Below are 19,403 nucleotides of genomic sequence, written 5' to 3'. Positions count from 1 at the left end.
AGTCACACAGCCTGTGCGGGACAGCGCCAGGGTCTTCCCCCTCAGAGGGGCCCGCTCGGCCCCGCGGCGCCGCCACCAGGCCCTGCAGCCCCAGTGCCTCCAGCGGCTCCTTGGTCACAGTCGTTCCTCTGGGCGGCTCTTCTCTCGGCCCAGGTTCTTTCCAAAACCGGGCCCGTGAGGCTCCCCAGACATGCAGCAGAGACTGACCAGCACTAAGGGGACAGTGATCGTATCTGTTGGTCTGTTAATGGCAAGAGCTGGGAGTGCGGCTGCCGCTCACGCGGGGCCCGGCTCCGGCCAGGCTCTCAGTGCGGCGGGGGGGGGGGGGCCCTCCAGCCAGCTGCTTCGCCTCAAGAGCAAGACGTGGCCTGTGTCCCTGCTCTGTTCCACCTTTCAGCTGAGGCCTGTTCCTTCGGCCTGCTAGGGTGTGGCAGGTGTTCTGTCATCCCGTGTGTTAGCTGTCCCTGCAGGCTGCTTTTCATCTGCGGATGTGATAAATATGCCTCATAATATCATCCAAGGCATCCATAATGATGTCAAACAGGACAGGCCCAGAGGGCTGAGCTCTGGGGTTTGGTGCTGAAATTCTGCACCGAGCTTATCAATCTCAGGCAGCATTTTCAGGATGTAGTCATACCAGTTACAAATGCACTTAATTGTTTCCATGTCCATTCAGTATTTCTCCATCTCGTTATTTTCAGAGAGAATTAAAATGTGGCAAGCATTCTAACATGCTCGTAGGCCTGGATGTCGAGGCACTTTTTGACATGGGAGAGACTAAGCTTGGAGAAAGCTCTTGACTCCCCGGGGGCATCAGCTTGGTGAGGGGCAGAGCTGGGATTCCATCCAGGGTCTTCAGAACTCTCGTCTTCTACCCTTTCCCTCCCCAGCACTGTCACCCTGCCCAGGGATGTCTGTGCCTAAGTCCTGACAGAGCTTCTGTCACTTGGGTACAGAATCTCAAAGTTCCCCTCCATTTCCGGGATTCTGATTCCGCTCTTCACTTTTAGGCTTCTGCTCTCTCTAAACACTATCTCTGTCCTCTCTTCTGTTGTGCCTGCCCTGCCAGGCGGCAGATCTATCACGAAGTCAACGTACTGCTCACCTGTGACCAGCACGGCCTGGCTGCATGCCTGCTCTCAGCCCAAGGCTCAGAGCTCCCTTCTGCTTTTCACTGGGTCTTGTTTTTGGATGTAAGGCAAGAACCCACTTTTTATCAGTCCCTGTGTCCACAAAGCCATTCTTGGGAATTTTCTTGCAATGTCCACCGCCACAGCGGGTCTCACTTGGAATGGGGTGGCTTCTGGGGCCCTGGTAGTTTCACAGAAGCTAGAGTTGGTTTGATCCTAAGAAATCACAAAGAAAGTATCCCTTATATGGTCCACGCACCAGCTTATATCTCTGCCGAAACAGAATCCGAAGGTTAAAGGAGTCTTGGTACAGTTGCTGTTCCTTCAGTGACCGTGAAAGGTTTGAGTTTGATAGTGGGTAGGCTAAATTATCATCCCATGCTGGCTGATTCCTTACTTGAACCACTTTGTTGCACCAGAGGGACTGCTTGTCAAATTCTCCCTGGAGTTGTTTGTTACTCTTACTGTCATCTGAGAGCCACCAAAACCCCGCTCAGACATTGCTGCCTTCCTTCATCCATAAGAGCAAGGTGGGAAGTAGAAACTTTTGAGTCCGCCTCAAGCCACCTGAAAGCATCCCTGTTTCCTACCAGGATCACTTAGAACCCAGGCTTTTCTTCCATCTGGGGGGCTTGCTTCCCTGCAGAGTCCTTGGTGGGGCGGGGGGGGGGGGTTCTCACCATGGCTCTGGGTCATTTGTTTACATGCAGAATCTTTCAGATCAGAGAAATAAGTACACTTGACTACTTCTCCTTCTGTGTGTCTGTTTTAAGAGAAAAATCCCTCACAAAATCAAGCAAACTAACAGCCAAAAGGAAATGGGTTTTGATGGGTAAAGATTAAAATACTTTTGATTTTTAAGCATAGGGCAAAAATCTACCATTTGATTTTTTTCCCCTAAAATACACTTTTTTCTGATTATAAAAATAATACATGTTCATTGTAAAAATTCAGGAAATAGGGAAAAGCTTTAAAATCACCCATAAACCCACAATCCAAGTTAACCTTGAATCACATCTTTTATGTCCTTCAGACTTTCTCTGCAAGTATACACATTCGGGTCTCTGTATCTGTAATGAAGCTGAACAAATGTGAGTTTTTAAACTGCTGTTTATCACCCGAGTTATCCAGCCGTTAACATTTAAGATGCACTCTATCAGGGGCTCCAAGGGTCTCTGAGATTTTGAGATAACATGAATGTTGTCTTGTTATTAAAAGTATTTCGGGGCGCCTGGGTGGCTCAGTCCGTTAAGCGTTCGACTCTCGTTTTCAGCTCAGGTCATGATCTCAGGGTCATTGGATTGAGCCCCTCACTGGGCTCCGTGCTGGCCATGAAGTCTGCTTAAGATTCTCTCTCCTCCCCCGCCTCTCCCCTTATACAAAAAAAAAAATTCATGAAGAGACTTCTTGTTTTGATGACAACAGCACGGTGGTTAAATGTGCAAGTCACAGGGTCAGATTTTCAGGGCTAAACCCCCAGCTCTTCTGTCACTGGTTCGTGACCCTGGGGGTGCTAATGGTACCTGTGTTGTGGGGTTGTTGTTGAAGTAAATGAGTTAATACCTGTCGAGGGCCAAAAACAGTACCTAACCTACCCTAAGTGCCACGTGAGTGGGGGTAGTAGAATTATTACAGCTGCACGGCCAGTCCGAAAGTCTTGGATTTAAGACTTGTTTTACCTTTAAATCCCTTCACCACCCGTGTAAGTTACATGTTGTTTTAATATATTTGGTAGGCTTCATTAATGTTGGCCACCATCATCCTCACCATCTCTTCAAACAGCACCTGCAGGAAGTCTTCTGAACGTCGGAAAGGGGGTGATGGGTGCATTCCGAGTCCCGGGGAGGGGGCAGGTTTATTGTCCAGTGACTGTCTTGGATAACTGGAAAGCTGTTTGGGGAGAAATCGGTAAACCAGAAGAAACTCTCGATGGAATTAAGGCAGTAGCAGACTAAAAGGTAGTATGCTTGAGCATTTTTCAATGTGAAGATGAGGAAGACTTTTCTAAGCCTGACCCTAAAGCAATAAAACGGAAAAGAAAACATCAATTGGCTTGACAGTACGTAAATAAAGGAAGATAAAGTGAAACACTCTGTCCTGCAAAAGGACACCACTAACACAAGCCGGAGCTGGGGTGGCCCTCTGTGAGTCTGTCCATAAAAGCTGGGAGGAGGTCCTGAGGCCCCTCCTCTGCAGCGGTCACCCTAGCGGGCATATTGATTTCCTAATTAGGCTGTGATTTCACCTTATTGGCAGTGAAAGTGGCATCTGCCCATCCTGCAGGGTAATCCAGCCTGGTGACCAAGGGGGCTCATTCAGCCTTCACTACAAGGGAACTCCCTGTGGTTAGATAAACTGATCTGTTGCTTAGTAACTGCGGGATTACTCGGGTGGACCGGGAAGTGCATTCGAGAGGGGTTTGAGTATTTGGAGGGCAAGGAGGGCAAGAAAGTTGGCGAGTCCCCGGCAGAACTGCAGCTTGGCAGGAGAAGGAAGCGAGAGCCCACATGTGCCCGGCGCGGGCCTGGGTTGAGAACATTCCACCTTCCCATCTGTACTTGGCCTTCTCGGCCCTGGGTCTCAGAACAAAGGAACAGCAGACAGCGAGCTGGCCAAGGGGCGAGATGGGTCCTGCTGCTCCAACAGCAGGGGAGGCTCCTGCAGGGTGACCCTGAGGTCCATGTCCTGAGGAGAAGGGGTCTGGGTCTGAAAGTTCAAACCCCGCTTGCTCTCGGGACCACCAAGAGCCTTGGAGTTTGGGTTTGGGTCCCAGGTTCAAAGCACATAGGCTAGAATGAGATCATAAAATAGCTAGGACTTTTGAGATCACAAGCTCCAGGCTTAAGCAGGACCACCTCCAAGACTCACTTTCAACAGCGTCCTCTACCACAGCGTGGACTTGAAACTCCTTCGTAAACGTGCCCCCTCGGTGGCACCCTGTACCCAGCAGACAGGGCCTTCTGCCGCCAGGAACACCCAGCTGTGTGCGTCTGCGAAGGGACAGAGAGTGTATGCGTGCATCTGCCTGCCCGTGTGGCGCCTCTGGTGGCACGGTCTCTGCCGCCCCAGCTGCAGGACCGCCGGGAGGGGGGCACAGGCACAGCGCCGGGTGCCCTTGGCTGGGAGTGTGCCGCTTCTGCAGTCGGCGCTTGCCCTGTGGGCAGTGAGGGGTCAGTAGCCCCAATCGGATTCTGGTTATTTATTGTGCGTTAGCAGGAGCAGGAGCAGCCTCTGAGGCAGTAGAGCCTATGCTGGGAAGGGTATTTTGACTGAAATTTTGCATATTTGAAACTCAGATTGTGAACGTTTAAAATTATACACATTGTGAGTACCTGGCTTCAAAAGGGGAAGCAGCAGCATTTCTTCCTGTCAGAACCTTTTCACTCCGTCTGTCATGTAACCCAACTAAAAATAAACTACAAGCACCAGAACTGGCAGCCTTCAGTTTGGAACAAGCTCTCAACTGCAGGCCTGGCTCCCGCCACTTCCCAGCCCCACTCCAGCCCCCCAGGTGCGGCCCTCCGCCAGGGATAGCAGGCCACCCTGTGGCAGGACCCACGGAGTTAGAATGTGTGCCCTGTAGGAGAGGGGGGTGCAACCACAAATGCCCTGGCCTGCCTCCTGTGTGGCCTTGGGGGAGTTGCTTGGCACCTCTGGACCTCAGTTTCCTTGTTTTTAACTGATTGGCCAAACTCCACATGGCAGGGAGCGACCTGTGTGTCTTATTTAACCCTTACAACACCTACGAGCTTTGTTCTAAGTGTCCTCCCATCGTTCAGTTGAGGAAGCTGAAGCCCAGAGAGCCTTGTTCCACGTCATTCAGCTACTGAACGAGGTTCCAGGCCAGGCACCTCCATCACCCCCGCCTCTCCTCTTCCTCCTTGGCCATCCAGATTCAGCCCCTGTCCCCCTGGTGTGACCCCAGGACTCCCCCATGTCAAATTGTGGTTATTTGTCTCCCTTGATCCTGCTGGGCCTTCCTGATTGTTCGCCCCGGGACCAGCAGCCTGGTGGGAAGCGCGTAGGCTTGAGTCCCTCTGACGTGTGTTTGCGTCTCTGCTTCTGCACCTGTGAGCTAGATGATCCTGGGCAAGAATAGGTTCCTTGTCTGTGACAGGAGGGTGCTGTCACACCACCCTCATCCTGTGGAGATTATGTGAGATCATGAACCCAGGAAGCACTGTGCTCTGTACCCCTCACTCACTGACGCGGCCATGCTCTGCTGATAGACTCCAACCCTTAAATACCGACTCCTTGTTATCCTCAAGTCTTCGTTTTTCCCAACAAAGCGTGACTCTGTTTCCCCCCGTGTGTCACGGTAGAAAGCCAGGCTCTGCCGGTGCTGCGGGCTCAGCCACCCCGCGCCTGCACCCTGCCCCGTGCACTGTGCCTGTAATTAGGCGTGGTTGCCTTAGCCTAGGTGCAACGTCATCACACAATTCTACAGCCTTTCATCATCTGTTTATTAGCGCATTAGCTCTGTTGCTAATTCTTGAGTTTTAAAGGAGTTCCGTTATGTCTATTTTGACCACAGCTTTAGTCGAGCTCTGATTATTACAAAGGAAATGTTGTAACTGTAAGTCACAGAGGGTGACATGTGCCTTCTGTAAGAACCCCAAGACACCATGTTACCCTAAGACCCTGCCATCTGGGGGGGTTGAGGGAATAGCCCACGTAACACTATGGGTTTCTGTTGTTGTTGTTGTTTTGGCTAAAATCCTGTCTTAGGAAACATTTACTCTTCATTTTCATAATCATTCTTCCTGTGTACAGTTGAACTTCTACAAATTTCTCCCTCCGATCTTCTGATCAAATGGTAAGGCTGCTGTCTCTTGAAAACAAGTTACTAGTATTCAACGTCTGAGATTGATTTTCAGCCTTTGGCACTTACGTTCCAAGTGGGTTGGGCAGGGAGACCCCCTTGAGCCGCACCCACGTCTGTGGTCCGCAGAGAGCCGCCGTGAGGACACTGACCACGCTGCCCCAGCACACCCTGGCCTTGGGGTTTTCGAGGTCAGCAGTATTTACTGGAGTCTCCTCAGCCAGTGAAGAGGTGAATGTGACTGACACCCCAGCCTTCCCTGTTTGGCCCCGTTGGGAGGAGGCCGGTCACTTTGAACTGCGCGGGCCACCCTTGCAGGGAGCCGCTCACGGCGAGCGTTGTTGAGTTTTAAGGCGGGTTTTTTCCTCATCCTTTGGCAAACTGCTGTATCACACACTTCATTTGCCATCAGAGTGTGAGTGTGTATCGTTCTTTTTTTTCCATGAAAACAACATAGAACAAAGCCTCACTTTTAAAAATGCCATGATATTTTGCCACCGTTATGAAAATCTGTCAGTGCCGTATCTAATCTTCTGGTGCATAGAATATCAAAACAAGCACTATTGAAGGGATTGTACTTCTGTTAGTACAAAAATGTCAGTTCCACAGTCTCGGAAACAGCTGCTCTCAGCCTCTTTCCAAATGGGAAAGAAAAAAAATAATAAAGTTTCTTTTCCCCCTCTGCTGTTACTGTTCTTCAGGCCTGACCTTCATCAGGAGACCCAGAGTAAACACCGCCTTGCTGAAATCTTGCATTCCGAATTCTCAAGTGGAGCGGAGGCCAGCGTCGCCAAGGTCAAAAAGCAAAACAAACACGCAAGAGCCCGGCAGCCAGCCACGCAGCACTGTCTGCAACCGGCGCCCAGCCTCAGCCGTGGGAAGAACTGAGAAACGCTCCCCAATGAAGCAGAAAAACCCAAAAAGACTTACTGGGGGATAACAGGACTTCCCAACACAGTTTTCGTTTTTTTTTTGTTTTTGTTTTTTGTTTTTTTTTTAACGCTGCCTCCACAGGCCTGGGGCTTGGGGTGGATCCTGGAGGCCCCAGAGGCGGGGGCAGGTGTCCTGTCCTTGTCAGGAGCCTTGTGGGAAGGCACGGTGCCACTTTTCCCTGCAGACGGTGTCCCTGACCCGGAGAAGCCACAGGCCTCCCCCGGCAGGGCGGGGCTCAGCGTCCTGTGGGCGAGCCAGTTAGTTCTCACCTTCTGTGAGATGGCTTATACTTCGTGTTTCCTCCAGCGGAATCATCTTGGCCCAAGGGTTACAGGTGCCCCGGGGCCTCTGGTGAGGGCCTGGTGGTGCCGGCATCAGCAGGGAGGCCTCTTCATGCCTCGGGACAGGGTTCTGTCTCCAGGTCTTCATTAGCTGCCTTGTATTGATGCCCGGATTAGCGTGCATCTTGTAAAATAGGATTGTAACGACTGGAATGCAGTTTGTGAGAGCGAGAAAAACCATGAGCTCGTTTTCTTGATGTACAAGTGCTTTGTGGAAAAGGGCCTGACAGGCTTGGGTGTGGGTTGGAAGGCTCCCGGGCCCTCCCGCAGGCTGCTCCGAACCGCGGGTGGCATTCACGCGCGTGGCTGCCTCGTTCGTGGCCACGGGAAACTTCCCTCACGGCTGATGGATGTACTGGTGCCTTTTTTATTTTTGTTTACCATTGCCTTGGAAGTCAAAGGGCACCAGTCTCCTGAGTGTTTTCTCCCCCCCAATCCCACCTTGTCTTCAAGTCTGGGGTCTGGGGTTCTTTGTAGTGTGGCCCAGGCCTCAGCCGCCCCTCCCCCACTGTGTTTCCCTGGGCAGTTTGAGAGCCCCCCCCCCCGCCACACACACACACACACACACAACTCCCCACCCCCGCCCCCGGCGTACTGATTTCCCAATAAGTGTCCAACTGGGACGCAGGGGACTTCAGAGGGGGGTCTGCTTGGACAGGCGCTCTGTTGGCTCCACTTCCTCCTGTTTTCTTTCCCGCCCTCCTCCCCTCCAGTTCCTGCAGAGGGAGCTGAGGCCCCACTTCAGTAAATCCTCCAGATCCCGCAGGAACTAAGTGGCCAGGAGCGGACTGTGAGAGTTGCAAGGTGGGCCATCTGTGGGGCCCACGGAGGGGTCGGCGCCCTCACCTCTGTCCCTCTCTGGTAGCCAGGGTAGGGCAGTCAGCTGACACCCACACCAGAGGCCCCCCGGGAGAGGGCCAGCAGGAGCCCTGTGAGCACTAATCCTCCACAGGGGGACAGTGTGACCTCCTCCGCACGGCTGTCACATACAAATTCATAGGGACAGTTGGTGAAATTTCTAACAATAATAATAATGATAATAATAAAGCCCTACAGCACATGTCAAGCTGACTTGGGGAAATCTGCCACCGTTCTTTTACTTCAGTGTGTAATGGTTCACAGGATTTGGATGAGAAAAGGAGGCATCAAACTTTAGAGACAAAACCCAGCTGTGTGAAAAACAGGATTAATGCCAGTGATGGGGAAGGATCAAAGAGAAGCCCTGCTCCCTGCCCCCCACCTCCCATGTACTCATTCCAAGAGAGGTCCAGTCCGGGTTCTGCATTCCTGGGGGAGCCATGCTGGGACCTGCCCTGCAGAGTGTAGAAAGGACCATTATTCCAAGGTGGAGCTTGTGCTTAATCTGCTAACGCTTAGGTGAGGAAACGTTTCCTGCCATGGATGCTTTGTGGGCCTGTTTCTAAGCAGAATCAATATATTACCCCCAGTTAATAAAGAAACATGGATTTAACAGATTTAGGGTTAATATTATCTAAATTTAAATAACCTTAAAATAAATCTCTTTCTCCTATTATGGCTCCTGACAGATTATACATTTCAGGCATCAGTTAGGCAAAGCTTTAGCCTAATTCCACTGTACATATTCTAATTTTGTGTGTATTTTTAATCGTGCCTCTTTTTCTGATTTCCCAAACTTACCTATTTCTCTGTCGCAAGCCTGATCCCCGTATTTTAAGTCAGAGAATTTGGACATTTCATGGAGTGTTGCAGCCTAAAGCATTTTCCCCTTGGCTTCTCGAATGCTTGTTTTGCATCCAAAACATCTTCGTGTTTGCAGCTCTTAGTGGTTGCATTTCTTCAGAGGGGCCCACGTTCCCACGCACCAAAGGGCAGAGAGCCCTTGGCGAGTGATTAAGTCAGTGCTGGTGCACACAGCATCTTCCACTCTTGGAGAAGCACAGAGCCAACCAGGTCTCTCTCAGCAAAGGACATTTTGACAAAGCCCAGTGGATTCCTTTGATTTTTTTTTTTTTTTTCCTTTCCTGTAGTGAAGGGAGGTGAGATTTAGGGAAGAGGGGAGTAAATGAGAGCCCTTTAAGGCAGGTGCATCCCAAACTGCTAGCGACCTTGCTAGTTAGCACTGCGGCCCTCAACATGGAGTCAGGGAGAGCCATTCGAATCCAAGCATCGCTTCCATGACACGGAAATGTAAAGCTTTTTCTACTGGAGAAGTGGCCCTGCTTGGAAAAGGCGCTTCACGGGTCTTGTTAAATTGCCTACGTCACTATCCCACCTCATGTCTTAATCTGCTCCCACCATGAGAACTCCTAAGCAAGGCCTCCCTGTGTGGGGGCAGTGGGGCACCCTTAGAGTCAGTTAGGCTCCTCAGAAATTTCCAGAGCCCTTGTACAAGGCTCACAGGGGAATCTAAACTTCCTTTAAACTTCGCTGCCCCGACCGTGCTGCGCCTGGGTTTGTAAGGGACTGGGGTGGGCGGGTGGAGGAGCAGAGAGGATGCCTCCTGGGAGCCTCTGCTATTGTTCTGCCCGCTGGGGGGCTTGCATTCATTCTTTCTTTGTATTTTAAAAAGAGTTCACACCCAGCCCCAGGGTTGGGAACAGAGAAGCTAATTGAGCCTTCTAAATGGCTGAGAGCAGAAGCCCACCTCACGGCAAAGGTTGTAAAGTTATTACAGATGGGAATTGCAGGACAATTTAAAATATTGTAATTATAAACTTGTAGGGAAGCCTTGTTCTTCATTAATGTAAGCTATGAAATCGCCTCTGAGGTACAAGGACAATTACATAGTTGAGAATGTGTCTGCGATTTACACTGCCGCTGTGTAAATGTAAGGGCGGTTGCTCTGGTCTACCTCCTTCACTTTCACAAAATGAAAAGCACACCAGTGCAAGTTGTCCTTTGATAGATTTTTAATATGATTTTAAAGAGTTTTGTTTGGTCTCATTCTTATTCAATGAGATTAATTTAAAGCACTTATCCCCTGGGCTTAAGTCAATCCATGTAGGATTTCGGCTGGGTTTGTTGCATGGGGGGTTTTGTTTGCAGGAGGCTATGAGAGACTCCTTTCCCACTTCATTAACCCTGAGTTGGGGACAGTCTCCCCTCGCCCCCCACCACAGCCAGAGCTGGGGATTTACCAACCCCCATTCACATGCAAAAGAACTTGAAAGCCGAGAGGCTCCTTGACTTAATTAGCTGCTGTGCATTTTGCAAAATTAGAATAATACCCTCACCATCCCAGGAAAGAAAAGCAGTTGGGGGGGGGGGGGCAGGAAACTGTAGCAGGGTCTGTTTGGTGGGGTAGTTTAAATATGCCCTCCAACCCTCCCCCCAGGAGGCAGCCCTCTCCCACTGCAATCCTGCCACAAAACTGGAGGGGGTTCAGCTTGCGGGGCCCCAAAACTTCCCAGCCCTGGGCCTGTCTTCTGCCCTGAGAGTCCAAGCTGCAGGTGGTGTGTAGGAGGGGAGCACCTGCGCCCACCTCCCCTGAGGGACCGGCCTCAGGAGGAGACCTTGGCCCTTTGAACATGAACTGGAGGCCTCCAGTCTGGCTGGAGCCTTAAACCCCCCTCCCCTGAGATCCTGGAGCTGTAGGCTGGGGCATGGGGCCTACGCCGGGATTTGGCTCCCTTCTGGGTCTCATCTACGTACTCCCGGGGTAAAGGGGGGAAGTGAGAAGATGTGGGATTGGGGGGTTACCGATGTGGTGTCAGGCTCCCAGCGAAGGCTCGTCGGGATCCTGGCGGCACGGGGCCGGAGCCGCCTTAGGGCCCGGGAGCGTCCGGGAGTCCGAGCGCGGCCGGGGCGTGGGGCGGAGGGGGCTGGCGGGGGGGAGTAGCCTCGGAGCCCATCTGTCGGCCCCGCGCCCAGCGGGCCGGTCACCAGCTGCCGGCGCCCTTGTTGCGGCCAGATGAGCCGGCTCAGCGAGGGCACCACGGCCCGGCCCGCAGCGGAGCGAGCCCAGGCGCTGACCCCCGCTCCGGCCCCTGGGACCGGCTGGGAGCAGCAAGGAACCAGATGGAGAAGGGGGGGCGGGTTGGGGAGAGCAGCGAGCTCGCCTCACTGTAGAGACGGGAAGACTGAGGCCGGGGAGGGGAGGCCCCTGCCCGTGGACCCCAGCGAGTCCAATCGGGGCCCCCGCCCCCGACCACAGCGCCAAGGAAGAGAGGTGGACAAAAATACTTCCTTATTGAGGATGGAAGGAGGCCGAGTCCCAGGAGGGGAAAATGGATCTTAAGGAGGGGTGGGAAAGAAGGGCTGAGCGCGGACAGGCGCGAGGTCATTTGTAAGAAGTTTATTTCGACATTTAAAAAAGAGAACCCGAGGGCCTGGCTGCCCCCGGACGGAGGCTGGAGGTGGCGGCTGGGGGTCGGGGTGGTGGGCAAGCCCCCTTGACCCCTTCCTGCCTCGCCTGGGAGGGAACAGGGCACAGGCCACAGACTCATTGATTCACGGACACGGTCACGGGCTCATGGGTCACAAATAAATAACTTCATATACACTTTGCACACCTTATGTACAGCTCTGCCGCCGCCCGGGCGCTCGGAGGAGGGCTGCACACTCCCCACCGCCTGTCGGGGTGCGGGGAGAGGGCTGGGTGTACAGCTGGAGCATGGAGAGGGGGAGCGGGAACGAGTGCAGCGTCGGGGTCGCCCCCCACCTGCTCCCAAGGAGGTGCAGGGGGGGCGCTTCGGGAGCTGGCGAGGGGTCGGGGTGGGGCCTGTATGTACATCCTGCGGGTGGAAGTGGCTCCCTGATGGCGTGGCCGGGACGGAGCCCGCCGAGGGGGGTTAGGGAGACTCAGTCCGGGTCCGAGCCTCAGTAAACTTGGCATAGGGCCCTTCGGGGGACGCTGGCTGGGACTCCAGGGAGGGCCGGCCAGGGGGCCCCGGGGAAGGGGCGTTGAAACCCCGCGCCCCCCGAAGGGCAGGCGGAAGGGGCCCACGCAGAGCCCCGGGGAGCCGGGCGGGCGCTTCACCGAGGCTGCGCGGCGCGCGGGAGGACGCCGGCCAGCGGGGGCAGCGGCGGGGGCGGCTCGCTGGCGCCCTGGAGTCCGTGGATGAGGATGCGGGGCACCAGAGGTCTCTGCAGGGCCGGCGGCGGCGCGCTAGGCCCGCGGTACAGATACAGTGCGGCGCCGGGATCCAGGTTGGAAACTAGACTCTGCGGGTAGAAATAAGGCGACGGGAACATCCGCTGGAGCGCTGAGTAATTGCCTGCCTCCGCCAGCAGCTCCAACCCGACTGCCGTCTGTCGCTTCCATTTAGTCCTAGGGACCGAAATAAACGCGTACGGCGGGGTCAGGGCTGTGGCGCCCGAAGACCCCTGCCCCTCACGAGTACTTGGCCCAGAGCGCCTTCAGGGAGGCCAAGAAGGATCACACAGATTTGTTAATAAATAGCGGGGTGCCAGGCACCGTCCTCCGGTGTCACATGCATCGGCTCCTGTAATCTTCCACCGGCCTTCCGTGGCCGTTGTCCCTACCTTATAGATCAGAAAACTAAGGCGTTGGCCAGTTTTGGAGATGGTCTCCAAAGAGGCAGAGCCCCGGCTCTAAGCCAGCTGTCTGACCCCAAAGATGGGGTTCTAACCTCACCACACTCCGCTCCGAGGATCAAGGATCGCAGGATACACTTGGAGCTGGGTGTTGGGGCTGCGCTCGCCCCTCCGCGTATCTGCCCCCTGGGGGGACTGAGGAAGTCGACCCCCTGGGGGGAGGATGGAGGGGGCCAGGGGTGGGGGGTGGAAGAGGTTGGTCGGCTAGCGGTGGAAGGGGGCTCTGGGCAGCTGAACCGCCGCCCTGGCAGATGGAAACACCCTGAGGTGCCCCGTTCTGCGGAGCTTCTGTGGAAGCGCGCAGGCCAGAGTCGGCAACTAGAGTCTTCCCACACACCTGCTGTCCCCCGCACCCAGCTCCAGGGCCGGGGAGGAGCCCTGTGGCCTGTGGGGACCCGAATTCGGAGACCACCAACCGAGTGTTGGCCTGGGGTTGGAGGAGGCAAGGAAGTCGAGGCCATGCCCGTTCGTTGCCTGAGCTTTAGCTGGGACCGCTGGGTGCACCTGGTCAGCGAGGCTGGGCCAGCCGGCCGCGGTCCCACCAAGGCAGGCACAGCCACACCAACCGCGTTTCCCTCCCTGAATTATTCATCATCATCATAATTGTGTAATTACTGTAACGGGCCTTAATTATTGATGCCCGGAGCAGTAATCGGTATTTATTATTAATGGGGAGACGTGTTCTGAGGCTTGTTTATGGAACGCACCATTCCGGCCTCCACTGAGTGTGAGTGTGATTGTGGGTGTGTGTGACTGTGTGAACTGTGTCAGTGTGTCTGTGTGTGTGAGCGATTTCATCCTGTGACGGTGCTGGGGAGGGAGATTAGGAAGCACCAGGTTCTAGACCAGTGCCCGCCAGTTTCCAAAGCACCCTGTCCCCAAGGAGCCAGAGCTGGGTCTGTTCCGTCCTCCGGTTTCAGGACTGTAAAGGCTGAGGTGGCCACAAGAGCCCTGGAGAGCTCAAACAGCCCCCCCCCCCCGGCAACGTACACATCAGGGCTGCACCCTTGTTCCTACCCCCACCCCAAGACATTCTGGATACCAAGGCCACCACCCTTCCCCTGGCCTGGCATCCTGCCCTCCTGCTGAGAGAGCTCAGCGGCCCCAACAGGGGCTAAGGCTGCTCTCGGTGGGGAGGGTAGGACCCTGGCTGGGGTAGGGGCAGGCCCATGTGTCTGTCCTCCTGTCCTGGAGGGGAATGACAGGGCACTGGAGACAAGAGTCCAGTCCTGTCGCTCTCCCTCACTGTGGACTTCAGGCAAGGCCTTCTCCCTGCGAGGCCTGAGTTTTCTTACTTTTACAGAATAGGGAAAGCGCAGGGGCACCAGGCGGTGCACTGGTGGGTCCCACGGAAGGGCAGTTAGGAAAGAAGGAGGGCCCTCTACGCCCCCCAGCCCCACCCCGCAGCCAGGCCTCACCTCCGGTTCTGGTACCAGGTCTTGACCTGCGTGTCGGTGAGGTTGAGCGAAGCGGCGAGCTCCATACGGTCCTGCACGCTCAGGTACTTCTGCCGCTCGAAGCTGCGCTCCAGCTGCGCCAGCTGATGGTCAGTGAAGGCCGTGCGCGCCTTGCGGGGCTTCTTCAGGCGCACTGGGGGGCTGTCTCGGGAGCTGGAGATCTCGCGGTCGCCCTCCTCCTTCACTGCGGAGACACAGTGGTGCGTCAGGGCCCGGCCTCGCCGCCTGCCTGCCGGCTCCCTCCTGCCCCAGCCGCCCACTGGCCCTCCCGGTTCGTGTAAACGCGGCTCCCGACAGCGGTGGCCCCGCCGCACTCAGGCGCGTGGGGCCGCGGCAAAGCGGCTCAAAGGTGGGACCTCCCGGCCCCCCAAACTAGGGCGTGAGCCCTGACGGAGGAGGAGGATTGACACCTCCGGGGACAAATGATCCAAAGCGAGAGAACCCGACCCGCTCGCTCTCCGCCGCGCTCCCTGGAGGGATCAGCGGAGTAACCGTGCTGGAGCCGAGCGACCGGGTGGAGCCGCTGGGGGAGGGGAGGGGCCCGTGGGTTCCAACGGGTGGGCTGCGTAGGTGCGCGCTTCCGTGGTGCGGGTCTGCGCTCGGAATCGGCAGCCCGATTTTCTGGCCGCGTGCGGACCCGGAAGGGAGGAGGCTGAGGGCCGGCATGTGGGGAGAAAAACCCGCGTGGAGAAACAAGAACCTGCAGCGAATCATTGTCCTGAGAAACCAATAACTGGCCGCGTGAGATGCGACGCCGGAGTGCTCGCCTCCGCCGTCCCTAAGCTACCTACAGACCGGGGTGCGGAGGGCGGAGCGCCGGGCGCCGGAGCCGGGAGCGCGAAGCTCTTGGAAAAACAAGCGGCGCGTTTGCCCCTCGGATGCGTGCGTCGCCGTGGTCCGTGTTTCCTTGTCAACACGACGCTCACGGCCGTGTGTTTGCGCCCCACGATCGGGACACCCCGGCGGGGGCCCCGCTCTTAAGGCCCAAGAATGGCCGGGGGGGGGGGCGTTTTTTTTTCCCCCAGGCACCTTCGTTCGGGGTCGACTGCACCGAAAACGCACACTTGATAGAAAAGCTCAGTGATCTCCCTCCTTCTCTCCCTAAAGTGATGATACAACCCAAAAGACCATGTCCCCAAAATTGGCTGCGCGAGCTGGGGCTTCCCCTCTCTTTTTCTCTATTTTCCTTTATGGTGAGTTTCATTGTGTGTGGCGTTTGCAGTGACAGGGTTCAGCTGAATGCAAGTTGATTTCTCTCTGTAGGAAACAATAATCCGGTTAATTGAGCCACTAGGGAGCAAGACTTTTCAACCTGAAAAGACAGAGGTTCTCGGCCGGGAGGGCTCCGGCACCGAGCGCAGGGAGGCAGACAAGCAGGGAAGGCGCTGGCTCCGCGAAAACCTCGCTGGATGGCTCCCTCCTGGCTCCAGCAGGCTGGTGCGCCAGGCTCTCCCTGCCCTCCCTGAGCTGGGGCCACGCTGAGGTATGGCCACCTCAGGAGGTGTGTTAGGATGGGCGAAATCTGAGTTCTGTCTGTGCTGGAAGGTAAAGTTGAAACGAGTGTGGGGAAACAATTACTCAAACCTCAAACTTGATAATTGTGGAAACCTTACTTTTTGCTGGAGCTGCCGGGACTGACTATGGAAATCCCCAGCTTCTTAGGGCTGAGGTGGGGCATTGAGTTTGTGGTGTCAGGAAGAATACTCGGGCGTTTCTCTAATCCCTCCTTGCCACAGGCTGGATGCGCACTGGGTGCCGCTCAGCCTCAGCCTCCGGGACAGTCTCAGCCCAGTGGGGCCTCGGACTCTGGTCTGGAGGCCACATCTCAATGCTCCCGAGTTCCAGGCCCACCGACCCAGCCTGCTCCGAGCAAAGTGCTGGCTCGATTTCTCCACGGACATTGGCTCTAGCAGGCAGGACCTAGCGGCAGACCGCCTGACTTCAAAGCCTGGTTTCAGTTTCTTTCAGTGTGATGCTTGAGGAGCGTCTGATGCCAAAGACTCGGGATGGGGCTGACCTTCCCTCTGTACCCTCCTTGGAAGAAATTGTTCTTAGCATGGGAGGTGGATGGGGAGTTGAATTGCTCAGATGCCCACCCTGGCTGGCTGGCTCGCTTGGTGTGTTTCTTTCTCCACAAAGCTTCCTAATTGGGGCCCCGAAAAACTCGCCTGTACGTTGGAGAATCGCTCCAGACATTGTCTCAGCGGTGGCTGTTCCCATTTTTTCTTCTACCCTGGAGCTTTGTAAGTGCAAAGGCAGCTGTGCCTAGGGGCGGGGGGTGGGGGAGAACTTCACCCCCCTCTGCTCCAAACCTATTTAAGTGATATGTGGACAGCCGGCCCTCATCACCTCCCTGATCAGATATCATCAGAGACAGGAGAGGAAAATTGATATTCCAATTATCTTAAACGAAATCTCGCCTCAAAATCCCACCTACGGGCAAAGAAATAAAAGGAGACCAGAGCCAAACTCTCTTTCACCTCCACCGGCACCAGCCGTTGGCATGCAGTGTTGGGGATTCTCACCCCTTACTCTAACCATAAAGCTGGGGTGTTGTTGAGAATTACTAATAATAAACCACTGTGTTATAAATATATATTTACATTGCCTACCCCGCTCCCGCAGCACCTGTCTTTCTCCAGGGCAAGTTTTCTTTGCCTCTCTAAACAGGCCCCAGGGGGAGGGGCAAGGGTCGCCGGGCCACATGCCTCTGGACCTCCTTCTTGGCTTCTCTAGCCCAACTGGCCCTTTCTCTAGGCACAGCTGGCCCAGTGAGGCTGAAGGAGACTCTCCGCAGTTTGTGTGAGGAAGTGGAGGGCAGTGCGATGTGGAGTGGGGCCCCAAAGGGGTTTCGGTTTGTGGTCAGGGCCTGTCCACAAATGAATTGTTGGTTGGGAGGAGAGTGTTAAAGTGAGCTTCCTTAAATTCTTGTGAGGACTTAGCACAAATAGGGTGGAGCAGGTGCAGGGCTCCCAAGACAATAAAGAGGTTGCCTTTATTAGGGAAGTTTTGTGTCATGAAAAGCATTCCCGGAATTAATTGTAATTCTGAAAGAGCTCTGAGAAGCCTCTGCCAGCTCCTAGTTTTCTGCTGGGTGGGGGACACAGGGCTCTACTCCCTTGACACCGCAAGACTCCTTCCCCTCCTGCCTTCTGACTTCTTCCTAGCAAGAATTTTGCGCCTCTGGCCTCACCAAAGAGCTAAAGGGGTGAGAAAGAAAATTAGGGACCCTTTCCTTCTTTCGTCCCCCCTTTCCTCATAATCCCAATCTCAGCTTCCCGGTCAAAACAGATGTAAAAGGAAAGACAACAACAAAAAGACTCACAGAGGTGGAAAGGCAAACGAAGGGGCAGCAACTCCAATACTGGGGAAGCAGGGCTGGTCACTCGCGAGTCTCTGGGTCCCACACACTACACAACCTGAAGTTGGCTGCTCGATGCACTTGAAATCAAATTCAGTGAGAACCGTGGGGTGGGTGCAGGGTCCTCCCCTCTCAACCAGACCTCTGAACCTGCTCCCAGTCAGCTGCGCCTAGCTGCTCTTTCTACTTTGAAGTGAGCCTTTCTTTTGCATGATTCCCAGGGCCCAGATCACATTGGGCCCAATGGGAGGGAAAGCTCAGTTCCTCTTCCTGCCTGGAAGTTCAGATTAAAGGGGAAAATTCTGACTGTTCTTAAGGCTCCATCTGAAATATCCTGCTAGGTTTTCACTCTTACAAAAGAGCATTCAAGCAGAACCCTTTGGATCTTCCATTGCTTCTGCAAGATTTTTTCCCGGAGAACCACTAGCCCGATGGGAACCTGCTCCTGCCCACCAGTGCTGCTGGGAAAGTGGTCCCAGGTGAAGTTTAGAAAGTTCACTTTGTGCATTTTGGGGAATCTCTCCTGGGGCACACAGTGTCCCTCTTCCACTTTCTCCGCTGGGCTCTGCTGCTGAAAGGCATAGCCACGGGGCCAGCTGAAAGGTTCAGACAAGACCAAAAGGTTCAGCCTGGGCCCCTAGGGAACTCCAAGTGAACACGTACATGTCCCTGTATGCTTTTAGAAATATAGCAGTTCTTAGAAATGTAGCATGACCCCTCCCCAAGTTTTCTCGCCCTGTTTTCTTACCTTTATACTCAGAGTCCGACGAGGTGTTACTGCCACTTTTGTCCAGCTTGTCTCTAAAGTCCTCCCCAGCCTTGGCCACAAGACGGCCCCCAGGCTCAGGGGCAGCCGGCTGCCCGCTGCTAGAGTAGGGTGCACAGGCCGCTAGTGGTTTGCAGTCGGCAAGGATGTCCCTGATCAGAAAGGAGGAGGTCACGGTGCGCGACTGGGCTGGGGCTGAGAGCTGCCCAGGCTGCAGGTGGGAGTCCAAACCTGGGCCTGATGCCCCGCCAGGCCTCGGGGTGCCCGTCTCCAGACAGTCCCTTCCTGGTGAGGCTGGTGAAGAGCAGTCGCTGCTGCTCTCCGAGCGCGGACTCAGCTCCAGGGGTGAGCGGCAGTCCCCAAGCAAGGGGTCCCCCTTGGGAAGGGCGGGGCTGCCCGCGCGGTGGGAGAGAATGGAGTCGATCCCAAAGCCATTGGAGCCTTCCATAGCCAAGCTGCGACCTGTCCTCCCCAAAAGCTCCCCACCCACCCCCAACCCCAGCCGCCGCTGCCCCTGCCCCTAGCTGCGGGCTGGCATGGGGAAGGCGGGCAGGGAGCCTGCGGGCACCTTGGACGGAGTTCAGCCTTGGGGGAGCCGGGGAGCTCTGGGCCAACCTCCTCTGCGCATTAGATCCAAAAGGGCTCAGCGCGTCTTCTGCAGCATCGCGCCGAGCTGCCGAGCCGAGGGGGGGTGGTGGGAGTGTCAGGGAGGAATGGGAGGGAGGGTGCGCCAAGTTGGGGAGAGCAAAGGGGGAGATGGACGGCCTGAGCGCCCCTTTGGCACAGAAGAGATGCGAGGATGTTGGAATCTTAAATAAAGAACGGCTTGAAAAAAAAAAAAACCGAAACCGCACGCTTCCTCCAGGCTAGCCGTGGCCGAGGGCAGAGGGGTCAGAACCGCGGACAGCAGCGGGCCGGAGGGGCGCTACCAGCCGGCGGAACGGAGCGCACCTGGCGGCGTCAGCACCGCGGATAGCGGCGGCGGCGGCGGTGGCCTGCGGCGCATGACGCTCCACCTGGCCAGGGAGGTCGTGTCGCCGCGCTCTCACCGCTCC

At 55.4% G+C, this 19,403-nt stretch overlaps 2 protein-coding genes across 3 annotated transcripts in view; one reads left to right on the top strand and one right to left on the bottom strand.

The window, feature by feature from the left end:
* DDX31 (DEAD-box helicase 31) overlaps nt 1-6,912 on the top strand; it is a 68,057-nt gene extending 61,145 nt beyond the window's left edge. For both annotated transcript variants that reach the window (XM_088019177.1, XM_028090511.2), the window contains one exon: nt 6,654-6,912. In XM_088019177.1, coding sequence (XP_087875303.1) covers nt 6,654-6,840 — 187 coding nt within the window. In that variant the 3' untranslated portion in view covers nt 6,841-6,912. The remainder of the gene's footprint in view (nt 1-6,653) is intronic.
* A 5,270-nt stretch (nt 6,913-12,182) lies between these two features.
* BARHL1 (BarH like homeobox 1) lies at nt 12,183-18,796 on the bottom strand. Its single transcript, XM_028090471.1, has 3 exons — nt 18,331-18,796; nt 14,183-14,405; nt 12,183-12,477 (listed from the first exon to the last, which is right to left on the bottom strand). The coding sequence occupies exons 1-3, from the start codon at nt 18,794-18,796 to the stop codon at nt 12,183-12,185; spliced, it is 984 nt and encodes a 327-aa protein (XP_027946272.1).
* Between the last annotated feature and the right edge of the window lie 607 nt (nt 18,797-19,403).

This window comes from Eumetopias jubatus, unplaced genomic scaffold, assembly GCF_037043125.1.
Source record: "Eumetopias jubatus isolate StellerSeaLion01/CBP00866 unplaced genomic scaffold, mEumJub1_p1.0 scaffold_15, whole genome shotgun sequence".
Lineage (NCBI taxonomy): Eukaryota > Metazoa > Chordata > Mammalia > Carnivora > Otariidae > Eumetopias > Eumetopias jubatus.
This window is presented reverse-complemented; position numbering and strand designations above follow the sequence as displayed.